Source organism: Dendrobates tinctorius, unplaced genomic scaffold (assembly GCF_039654945.1).
Source record: "Dendrobates tinctorius isolate UK_male_01 unplaced genomic scaffold, ASM3965494v1 ptg000232l, whole genome shotgun sequence".
Taxonomy (NCBI): Eukaryota; Metazoa; Chordata; class Amphibia; order Anura; family Dendrobatidae; genus Dendrobates; species Dendrobates tinctorius.
In genome coordinates, this window is record NW_027361899.1 from 20482991 (window position 1) to 20495625 (window position 12635).

Genomic DNA, 12635 nt, shown 5'->3' on the forward strand with positions numbered 1-12635 from the left:
TATAAACCAAGAAGCGTTGCTTGAAATGAAAATATTTAAAACATATTACTTTATTTCAATGATTATAAAACAGACATGGATTAAAAACAAAGCGCCTAAAACCATAAAACACACAGCAGGAGTTTAACTAGAGCAGTGTACAAAAATACACAGGAATATGTATTGCCAAATCTATAATATCAATCAATTCGGATACACACTATGATGATACGCTAAGGATACGTGCACACGCTGCGGAATGGGGTGCGGATTTGGCTGCGCGGATTTTGTAAAATCCGCAGGTCAAAAGACCTGCGGTTTTACCTGCGGATTGCTCTGCGGTTTTGCCCTGCGGTTTTTCATCTCCTCAATGGAGGAGATGGCAAACCGCAGTATAATCCGCAGAAAGAATTGACATGTCAATTCTTTCTGCGGTTTCAAAACCGCGCGGAAAAATCCGCACCGTCTGCACAGCGGTTTTTTATTCCCATAGGGAATAATGGTACTGTACACCGCAGCAAAAACTGCTGCGGACCCGCAGTGGCCAAATCCGCTGCGGAACCGCAGCAGAATCCGCAGCGTGTGCACACACCCTAATGGTTCTGAGAATCAAGATATAATCAATACGGTATGTCTACACAAAGTAAATCCACAAGATAATGTATTGTATCCTTACAAATCACCATATAGAAGAATTATATGCAGGAGCACAATATATACCTGCCCCCAGGAAGAAGCATCAGCGAAACGCGCATCAGGGGCAGGAGTGTTAGTATGCCACTTGGCGCTTTATTCGTGGAGACAGCACAAATGCAGGTAATATGTTTAAGATACAGGGTATTGGCCCTTTGTTACAAACATTGCTGTTATGGATACACTGATAGCAATTGCCACTATGGCGGTGTCACGATCCATTTTTGGATCTGTGTCAGAGTCTGGACTCTCTTATATAAACCTTTTTCCTTTCTGGCCCTCGGGGGTTAATATGGTTTTTTTGCCCCTGGTGGCCGCTGGTGTTACTACAACTGTAGATGGTCAGCTGATGGGTTTTTCCCCCCGGTGGCTGCTGGTGTTACTGCATGGTGATTAATTATCTATGCAGGTGGTGACTACTCCCACTTCCCTTTATAAGGCCACTTGGTGCTGAAGATCATGGTTGGTAATACTGTTCATTTGGAAGCCAACCGTTCTGAAGAGACAAGCTATCTTGAGCAGTGCTGTTTGCAGCTGATCTGGAGCAGTGGTTATCCTGCTGGAAGCAGTGTCCTGGTGCCTTACTCTTCGGTCCCGTGCATGACTGCAGAGCAAGCTAAGTGTTGTTGTTTTTCCCAGTCTGTTATTTTCCCTCGTGTCTCATTAGTACAGCGGTGGGACCAGTGTCCGCACTTGCCAGTTCCCTAGTAAGGGATAGGTGCAGGACAAGTGAGGGACCTAGGTATCCTGGTCGGCGACAGGTTGAAAGAACCTGTATAGGGAACATGAGGAGAGTTCAGGGCTTTTCCTTAGGAGAGTGCAGGAGGTGTCCACTTCCCCGTTCCCTATTGAAGGGCCCACCATTGTAATTGTGTTCCCGGTGTCCCTTTGCTTTGTCTTGTTGTTTGGTGACCGACCGATCGTCAGGCCACGTCACGAAGGGCCAGTCGCCCCGTGACAGGCGGTCTATCCTTAAATATAGCATTACTTGTGAGATGCACTTTTCTTGCGTATGCACTACATCAATACACTGATAGCAATTGCCACTATGGCGGTCTATGCTTGAATATAGCATTACTTGTGAGATGCACATTTTTAGCGTATGCACTGCAACAATTCAGGCCACTTCAGTGCTTACTTAATCAGAGATATATTGTGCTTGTGCATATAATTCTTTTATATGGTGATATGTAAGGATACAATAGATAGTGGAGATTGCACATGCATTATAACAATTCCTGGAGAGAACCAGGAGAGAACAGTATCCTTGAGGCCGATGGAGTGTAGCATAGTGAGAAGGAGCTGAAGATCCACAGTGTTGAATGCTGCAGAAAGATCCAAGAGAATTAGCATGGAGTAATGACCATTAGATTTAGCTGTTAGCAGATCATTAGAGACTTTAGTGAGAGCAGTTTCAGTAGAGTCTAAAGAGTGGAAACCGGAATAAAGAGGGTCGAGAAGAGAGTTATCTGAGAGACATCACATAAGGCGGGAGTGGACCAGGCGTTCCAGGAGTTTAGATATGAAGGGAAGATTAGAGACAGGTCTATAGTTAGCGGCACAGTTTTGGTCAAGGGATGGATTTTTCAGTAATGGATGTATGATGGTATGCTTAAATGATGAGGGAAAGAGAGAGAGAGGTTGAATATTTTTGTTAGGTGAGTGGTGACAGCAGGGGAAAAGGACTGGAGGAGATGTGAAGAAATAGGGTCACTGGTGCATCTGGTCAGACGAGAAGATACAAGGAGCTTGATTACTTCTTCTCCTGTCACTGGTTCAAAATCAGAGAGTGAGCTAGATGCAGTGGGGGAGGGAGGACAGTGCATGGTATAAGGGGATTGGGAGAAAATTTCCTGTCGGATATGGTCAATTTTTTCTTTGAAGTAATTGGTCAGATCATCAGTGTGGAGATCCGTGGTTGGGGCCTGCACTCTTGGGTTGAGTAGAGAATAAAAAGTGTCAAAGAGAAGTTTAGGGTTATTGGCTAGTGAGGCGATGAGAGTGTTAAAATAAGTTTGTTTGGAGAGGTAAAGGGCAGTGTTTTATGATTTAATCTGAGGAGTAAATAATTCACTCTGGAGATTTGTCGGTGTATGCGGCTTCCTGTGCGGAAGTTGAGGAAAACCATAAAGAGAAAGAAACCCCCTTTAAAAATGGACTTTTATTGATATACATTAAAAAAATACCAAAAAAGACCTAATTTGTAATAAAATGGGCATAAGAAGGTCTGAAATTGGTTAACCCAGAAAAACAGTCTGGGACAGACCTGGGCAAAGTGCAGCCTGTGGGCCACATCCGGCTTTCTGGCTGTCTCAGTCCAGCCTGTGGACCGAGACAGCCGTGGGCCTGGAAACCTGAGGTCCGTAGGCCTCACCGTGCCTGCCAGATCGCTCGCTGTCTCCGCAGCCAGCATTGGTGGAGGAGGGGCCTCCAGCCACTTCCTCCACAAATCAGCGTGTGAAACAGCTGACACGATGATGTAATTTAATCGAGTCAGCTGTGTACCACCAGAGAGTCAGCGCTCTGGAAGCAAAAGCAGAAGCTGAAGGAGGGCGCCTGGGAACGGGACCGAGGTGAGTATGTGGTGTCTTTTTTTTCATGTGCATGAATATGGGGGTGAACATGGGGATTCTATGGGGGTGACGTACAGGACATGGAGATTCTATAGGGGTGACGTACAGCACACTGAGATTCTATGGGGGTGGCTTACAGCACATGGGGAGGCTATGGAAAGGCTGTATACTGTCATGCAGTATATGGGAAGGCTGTGTGGGGCTCATGCAGTATATGGGAAGGCTGTGTGGGGAATATGCAATATATAGGGAGGCCGTGTAGGGCTCATGCAATATATTTGGAGGCCGTGTAGGACTCATGCAATATATGGGGAGGCTGTGTGGGGCTCAATCAGTATATGTGGAAGCTGTGTTGGGCCCAATGCAGTATATATTGAAACTGGGGCTCATGCTATACATGGGGAGGCTGTGTGTGTTGCTCATGCTGTATATAGGGAGGCTGTGTGGGGCTCATGCTGTATATAAGGAGGCTGTGTGGGGCTCATGCTGTACATGGGGAGGCTGTGTCGGGCTCATGCAGTATATAGGGAGGCCGTGTGGGGCTCATGCAATATGGGGGAGACTGTGTGGGGCTCAATCAGTATATAGAGAGGCTGTGGGTGCCTTATATAGGGAGGCTGTGTGGGGCTCATGCCGTATATAGGGAGGTTGTGTGAGGCTCATGCCGCATATGTAGTAGGCTGTGTGAGGCTCATGCTGTATATAGGGAGGCTATGCGAGGCTCATGCTGTATATAAGGGGCTGTGGGGGGTTTAAAGATATATAGGGGGGTGTCAGCATACTTAATTCTGCTCAATATTAAGTGATACAATTAATATTAATAAATTAATATTGAGTAGAATTAATTTCAAGCTATTGTTTAGTCCTCCTCAACAGTCAAGGTCTCTTATGTGGCCCCTCGGGAAAATTAGTTGTCCACCCCTGGTCTGGGATGAAGCAATAAAGTTAGCCATATACACAAAATTTGGTGTATGGTATATAAGGATAATTTAATTGATTCATCCCAGACTGTTTTTCTGGGTTAACCCATTACTGACCCTCCTATGCCCATTTTATTACAACTTAGGTTTACTGTGACACTGAGCAAATGGCGCCAGCAAAACAAAATGTCCACTTTTATATGGTCAGGGACATGTGACTTCAGCAATCAATCAAAGAAGACCTTGTGTCATGACAATGTGGATGGTTTCTGCACCCTGATTGGTTGCCGGAATCAACACACATAAAGTTAAGGGGGAAAAAAATCACGCACCGCTCCTGTAATCTCTTCACACACCCCCTCCCTTCATCACACATGTCCCCCCATCACCCCCCGCTCACCATACAGCAGCACTATATTAGCTAAAGTAATAACAATAGCATTAGTGGAAACGCAATGATTTACCGAACTGTTACCGATTTATTCCGACTTTTCGTAAAAATACTTGTGAAAGTGAACATGAATCTGAATGTGCTACGTTCATACTGAAATTTGAGATTGGCAAACGTTTTCCGAACACGTTTGCTCATCTCTACTCCTCACTTGCACTAGTTAAAATTCAGTGTATTAGTTTTACTTAAACTGTTTATCTTCAGTGGATCTGTCATAATTAATATGGTGCTGTGTAGCTGAGTCACTTCTCATGAACAAGCCGTAAGTCAGGATAGTCAAGGAGTCCGAGGTCAAAAGACAGGAGGGTACATCATAAACAGAAGGAGAGACAAAGGTGTAGTCAGGTACCGGTCAGAAGTGAAAATACCAGGAAGATAACGGATCAGAACAAAGAGGTTAAACACATAGATGGTCAGAACGAGCTTCAAGGTCAGGTAACAAAAGATCACAAGGCACAGTGTTATGGACTGACCTGGTTTGGAGTAGTGATATTGCAATCACTAGGGGCAGCACCAGCACATAGCATAGTCAGGGATAGCCAAGGAGTTGATACACAGGAACAGCAATGTAGTTTGAAGGAATAAGCAGTAATCGTAGTCGGAAAAGCCAGAGGTCGATATCAGGAAGAGCAGTGTTTTTTGAAGGAATAAGCAGCGGGTGGAAGGAAGCTGGTAGCTCAATAATCATGCAAGGAAAGGAGAGCAAGGACAGGTTTAAATAGGGTGTGGAATCAGGATGAGCCAGTCAGGAACTCTGGGTGGTAACCAATTGGAAAGTCAGGGTGTAGACACTCAGTTAGCACGGAACTGTCCAGCGAGCTGAATAGCTCAGAGGGAAGAGCTGGCGTCTGGTGCATAGGAGCTGCTAGATTCAAATCCTGACACAGAGAGAAACAAACCACACAAAAACTGAATGTATGTCTGGCAGAATTCTGGAACTAACAGCCCAGTTAAATAGCCGGCAGTCACTTGGGACAATGAACATCTGGAGACAGCCAGCACCTCCCAGTCTCAGATTGGACAACCGAGACTAACAATCAAAACACTGACAGCTCAGGAAGCCCCTGCTCCAGACTGGACACTGAGCTGTCAATCAAAGTACTAACAGCTTTAGCACACCCCTGAGGTCTAGAATCGTGACAGGTGACCTATCTGTGAGCAGCAAAATATAGAGTAGAAGGAGCTGAGCAGATAACTATGTAGAATTGGTTGGACTGAGTCAGTATAAGATGGGTGGTGTCACAGTGTGAGACCTCCTACTAGACTCCTACGACAACTTAAGTTATACAGAATTATTTCCAGTAAGTAATATATCAATCTGCTCAGCTCTTTTTTCCTCCATAATACGGTGCCAGTAGAGCAAAGTGGCTACTCTGAAAAAGAAGTAGTTTGGGAAATTTATTATAAGTGAATTTACTGTATATAAAATTATGAGATATTGAAGATTTTTTTTTCTTGTTATCCCTACTAAACAGATAGGAGTATACTAAAAGATTATTATTGAACAGATTCTTACCTTTGGTCTCTTCCACTCTATCCCTTGTGCCTTTTCTGAATCTGGACCCAGCTCTTCCTTTTCTTTGCCTAGGGAAGACTGCTCAGCTTTAAATTGTTCATCTTCAAATAGTTTTTTGGATGCCAGGCACTCTGCCTTCAGCTTCTCATAATCCTGGTCAGCAAATTTTATTGGGTTATTGAAGGAGCCAAGACCCGCCGCCTTGGCCCTGTCTTGGTCGATCTTAGAGGCAACTCATGACATGATGTAAAGCTCTCTGCACTATAGTGGATGATTGTAGTGGATGAACCGGGAGGTATTTATACACAGTTATGTGTGTAAGAAAAGCCTGGAAAAATGAATGACACATATGATAAGCATGACTAGGATATACGCCTGAGAGGACTAAAGCAGAATTAAAAGCAAATACAACTTTGGGGCAATTCTCTCAGGAGAAATCAAGGTTGACATAACGCTCATTTAAAGGGAAGGTGCCATCCAAAAAAATTTTTTTCAGCAATTGAAAAAAATGTAAAGAATTAATGTTTACATTTTCTTAAAAAATAGTATTTGTTTTTAATTTTGTAAAATATGAAAAATAATTTTAAAACGTTTGGCATTTCCACTTGTTTACACTAGAGGGAGCAGCTACTGAAATTTGGCACAAAAACCTAGTGTTCAACTAGCTCACATTACTGCCCTGCAGTAATTATGGGTGGAATCTGCTGATATGGGTGTGGTGTCACTCCTCTCCTCCCCTTCTGGGTGTGGTGTCACTCCTCTCCTCCCCTTCTGGGTGTTTGCTAAGGGAAAAGAGAGGATGACATTTAGGAACACAGTGAGCAGCCATTTTGATGAGGCCTGCAAAGTTACTGACTGTCTTTGCATGTAAAGTCTGAATCAGAACAGGTCATCAATCAGCAGAAATGTTTCCTGGATTTCTGTGGAGCAGACAAGCAGACCGTCCATCCATGTGTATAAAACACATCCCTCTATGTACAATCCCTGGCACAGAACAGGGGGCCCCCCATAGACCAGCACACTGCTCTCCTGAAATACTCTGTGCTGCTGTCACCCTGCTCCTTCCACCATATATCAGGCCCCTGTCGCCTCGCTTTCACACATCGCCAGGACAGGATCTGAGGAGAGGAATGGGGTCTTCAGTCACCAAGAATGGCAGGCAGCAAGGATTCTGGCAGCAGGGTGATAGCAGCACAGAGTATTTCAGGAGAGCAGTGTGCTGGTCTATGGGGGAGAAGCACGTGACAGCAGCACAGAGTATTTCAGGAGAGCAGTGTGCTGGTCTATGGGGGCACAGAGGGAGATATATGGGGGAGGAGCAGGGTGACAGCAGCACAGAGTATTTCAGGAGAGCAGTGTGCTGGTCTATGGGGGAGAAGCACGTGACAGCAGCACAGAGTATTTCAGGAGAGCAGTGCGCTGGTCTATGGGGGCACAGAGGGAGATATATGGGGGAGGAGCAGGGTGACAGCAGCACAGAGTATTTCAGGAGGGCAGTATCACACAGGATAGGATTAGATACACGGCTCAGCAGTCAGTATCACACAGGATAGGATTAGATACACGGCTCAGCAGTCAGTATCACACAGGATAGGATTAGATACATGGATCAGCAGACTGTATCAAAGAGGATAGGATTAGATACACGGCTCAGCAGACTATCACACAGGATAGGATTAGATACTCGGCTCAGCAGTCAGTATCACAGGAGAGGATTAGATACATGGCTCAGCAGACAGTATCACACAGGAGAGGATTAGATACACGGCTCAGCAGTCAGTATCACACGGGATAGGATTAGGTACACGGCTCAGCAGTCCGTATCACATGGGATAGGATTAGATACACGGATCAGCAGACTGTATCAAAGAGGATAGGATTAGATACATGGCTCAGCAGTCAGTATCACACAGGAGAGGATTAGATACACGGCTCAGCAGACTGTATCACACAGGAGAGAATTATATACACAGCTCAGCAGGCAGTATCACACAGGATTGGATTAGATACACTACTCAGCAGACTATCATACAGGATAGGATTAGATACACGGCTAAGCAGACAGTATCACACAGGAGGATTAGATACACGCTCAGCAGTCAGTATCACACAGCAGAGGATTAGATACACGGCTCCGCAGTCAGTATCACACAGGATAGGATTAGATACATGGCTTAGCAGACAGTATCACACAGGAGAGGATTAGATACATGGCTCCGCAGTCAGTATCACATAGGATAGGATTAGATACACGGATCAGCAGACTGTATCAAACAGGATAGGATTAGATACACGGCTCAGCAGACTGTATCACAGAGGATAGGATTAGATACACGGCTCAGCAGACAGTATCACACAGGATAGGATTAGATACACGGCTCAGCAGTCAGTATCACACAGGAGAGGATTAGATACATGGATCAGCAGACTGTATCACAGAGGATAGGATTAGATACATGGCTTAGCAGTAAGTATCACACAGGAGAGGATTAGATACATGGCTCAGGAGTCAGTATCACACAGGAGAGGATTAGATACATGGCTCAGCAGACAGTATCACACAGGATTGGATTAGATACATGGCTCAGCAGTCAGTATCACACAGGAGAGGATTAGATACACGGCTCAGCAGTCAGTATCACAGGATAGGATTAGATACACGGCTCAGCAGTCAGTATCATACAGGATAGGATTAGATACACGGCTCAGCAGTCAGTATCACACAGGATAGGATTAGATACACGGCTCAGCAGTCAGTATCACACAGGATAGGATTAGACACATGGCTCAGCAGACAGTATCACACAGGATATGACTAGATGTCCAGCAGATGGCCAAGTGTTTTGAAAGAGCAGGGAGCAGCTCCTCCTATGTTTTGCAAGAGCAGGGGCTACAGCTGGTCGGGTGTTTTGGAAGGAGCAGCTCAGTCTCCAGGAGCTCGTCCTGTACCCACTCCTGCAGCTGGTATGTGCAGAGTGAACATCCAAGCCCTGTTGTGCTGGAACAGTATAGCATCCAGGGCTTGCAATAGAGTGTAAATGGAGCTAAATGGAAAGCACTGGGCTCTAATAAAATGGCGCCTGGCCTTACCTACAGCTGTGAATTGAGCTGCCCACAGAGGCATGCCAAGTTCACAGCTGATGCTGCTGCAATGATACAGATAGGGGTCGGGAGCCGACTCTTGTCTCTTATGCCCAGGGTCTGCGGTAAATGAGCATGGAAAGTGTCGTTCAGCAGCCAGAAAGGTAAGATGGCAGCCCCCAGTGGCTGCATTAATACAGTAAAAAAAAAAACATACACACCACTGAGTCAAGCTTAGGGGACAATTCTTTTTTACATTAAATTATGAAAAAACACGGCACCTTCCCTTTAAATTGATGACCATTTCAAGACCAAGCATCGTCCATCAGATCGAGGCATAGGAAGAGAGGTTCAGGAAGCTTGCAATGTAGCGGTGAATATGTTCAAATTAGGCTGAGTCCAGTGAGTTGCAGGTGGGTGCCAGTCACGCTGGTGAGCACAGCCGCAGTAGTGAACAAACAAAAGGGATTTCACGCGGCACACCGAACCCGTAAGTAAAATCAAAAACTTTTATTACGCATATCAAGTCATGGTTAAAAAGATAAGACCACCTGACCCGTTTCTTGCGCGGTAGAAGCGCCCTTAGTCATAGGATACAAAAATGGCAATATGTGGCGCCCCTGAGGCTCAGTCGCCACAGAGGTACTGCACCTCCTCCTGAGGTGTGGTGCCCCACCATCCAGGTAAGTTGGAGGCTCCTGACCACGCTCCAACACCTGCATCCCACACACAGGATAGTTCAGCAAAGCCACATTGCGGCTCCTTGCTTAGAGAGTAGCAGAGCACCTTTGGTGGTTCCCTGCTTGGAACACGAAACGTGCTGGGAGGCGAGTGGAGTTTAGAATACATAAAAGAGCGGGAAGGTTTAGGATTACAGGTCAGTCTGAGAGAGGAAGCCACTCTGAGAGGATTGAGGAAAGAAGATCCCTGGAAGAGGGATGGAGGACGGAGGTGCTGCAGCAGATCTCAGTGACCTGGGTCTGCTGGCACGGGAAAGGAAGGAAGGAGAAAGACATTGAACTGAAACCTGATCTTCCATAAGAGAGAGAGATTAGAACGGAATGAAGGAGTAAAAGGGAATTGAGAGGACGTGGGTTAGAGGAAGAACCCTGCCTAGAACTTCTAAACGCAAGGCTGGGGCCCGGTCCCCGAGGTTGTATGGACACTAATGGTTCTGCAGCAGACACCGGTGGAGTAGTGGGCTGTAAATGCACTACTCCCATCTAAGACTTGGGGGCACAACAGCAACTTGGATAGTGAACTGGGACTCAGGAGAAGAGAGTCCCCGAAGCAGGCTACAGCTGTCTGCCGTACAAGTAGAGTTCTTGGGAACATCTGTCAGAAGGCACTCCAGTGTAACTCAGTACTGGGAGTACTTCACACTTAAAGGCGCTATAGAGGAGACACTCAGAAAGGCACATGTTGGCGGAGCGTTGGAAGGGAACATTCCATCTTGCCTGGAGGTTGACTGAGTCCCGGACCCGGAGGACACGGCACGGAGGCAGGCACCTGTGTGTACTACAGACTGTGAGTAAAGCTTTGGAACTGCAAGCCCTGGTGTCCTCCATTCATTCTTGCACCAACGCATCCAACCAAGCTACATCTGGGTACCAGCTTCTACACCGCTTGTGCCTCTCCTCTTCCCCCACATCTACACTGCCCTGGGGCTACAGCTCCACCTGTGGGGAGCTTCACCATCTTGGCTGCAACACACCACCAGCCCGAGAGGATCTGCATGCAGCGTCGGCCTAACATCTCCCTTGCCGAACATCACAGGTGGCGTCACGAACTATTCATTCAAACCATTACAATCCCCCATTACTTGGGCGCCCAGGGCCATGGACCGGGTCCCTGCTGCTGTGACACATCTTGCTGATACCGGCTCGGTACCGAGTACCCCACAGCCCTGGGAGTGCGCACCAACTTGGTGTCACGAACAGGATGAGGAGACCTGATGCCATCGAACAGGATGACGAGACCCAATGCCATCGGGTTCTGTGTGCCTAGGATCTGTTGGACTTAAAACTTTTGAGAATGTGCAGAAGACCCAATTTAATACACTGTAAAATGACCATTAAAAATGGCTGCTGGCGTGGAGAAGAAGGGTGTGACGATATGGGAGGTCCTAGGAAAAAAACCGCGAACGGTCTTGGGCCTCCCCTGCCTGAATTACTATGTGACAGCAACATGGCCCAGCCCCCGAGGGGTTCATATACTGGCTTGGTATGGAGGCGCTGGAAGAAGACGCCGCCTCAAGAAGGAGGGGCAGAAGCCAATGGCGGGAAAGAGGCCGAGACAGGAAGAAGAACGCCAGAACGCCATGATGGAAGAAGAGGGAAGGAGGCCTGTGGAGCGCGGGGAGGTGGATCTCCCTGGCGCCATGGCTGAAGGCTCGGACCCTGCTTCTAAGATGAATCGACGGCAGCTGGAGGAGGAGATTGCCCGGCTGACCCAATGTTTGCGGCTGAGGCAGGAGGCCTTGTGGAGGCTGAACTGGCAGCGCGCCCAGGAGGGGCCTACACCTGTGGTAACCGCCGCTGCTGCACCGGAGCTTCCCCAAGCAGATTGCGTGGAGCCTGCCGCCGCCATCACACCACCGGCAGCATCCGGAGCCCCCTCTCTGCCGCCACAGGAAGAATTGTATGAGGCCCCGGGAGCCAGAGCGGAGGAAGAGGAGCTCCCGCCGGAAACCTGACGTGGCCGCGCAGGTCCCTACAGAGACCCCCGTGGATCCGGAGCCGCCATTAGCTCCACCGCCATCCCCGGTATCACATCAACCGGCGTCCACTGCCACCATGCCTGCACCGGAGCAGAGACCACACCGCCAGGAGGCTCCAGGTACGTCTGATGTCCCTGCACCTGGGAAGGCCTTGGGGTGTACCGTGGTCGCAGCGGCTGGCCAGGTCATGCTAGATCTGGTCTGGGACCGGGATACCAGCCCCCGGGGTGAAACACCGGAACCCCTGACAGTGGCGCCGCGGTACAAAACCAACCTGGATCGGTCCCGGGAGGAACGGGAGCATGAGGAGAACTGGGCTAATTTTCAAGCTACCATCCAGCAACTGGCAGCTGAACACCGGGAGAGGGAGCAGCGCTGGCTAGCGGTACTAGGCCCAGATTTGGACCGGAAGGAGCTGGTCCGTGCCGGTCATTATGGCCCAGAGATGCAGCAGGTTGGGGCCACGTCCTGAATGTGAATGATGAGAGGGGGTTCGGCTTTATCCATGACCCTAGCCGAATCTCCGTTCTGTTTTTCAACCGGAGAGACGTGGAACCTCATTTGAGAAAGGGGCACCCTGCCAGGAACCTAAGCCCGGGAGATCATGTGACCTTCACCAGACATGAAGGATTGAGAAGCTGGTACGCGATGAATATCAGGCGGGTCCCAGAGGATCTCATCAAGACCTGCAGGCAGAAACCAC

At 47.9% G+C, this 12635-nt stretch overlaps 1 protein-coding gene across 4 annotated transcripts in view; it reads right to left on the reverse strand.

Moving 5' to 3' along the window:
* Positions 1-12635, reverse strand: part of LOC141060134 (calpain-8-like) — a 77401-nt gene that overhangs the window by 41505 nt on the left and 23261 nt on the right. The window contains exon 2 of one of the 4 annotated variants that reach the window (XM_073556417.1): positions 6133-6460. The exons of 2 other annotated variants lie outside the window; for them this stretch is intronic. Coding sequence is in view for 1 of the 2 variants with exons in the window: in XM_073556416.1 (XP_073412517.1) it covers positions 5090-5143 (54 nt within the window). In the remaining variant the exon portion in view is untranslated. Of the gene's footprint in view, positions 1-5089; positions 5292-6132; positions 6461-12635 lie in introns of those variants that run through there. One more of the 4 variants, XM_073556416.1, reaches the window with a different exon arrangement.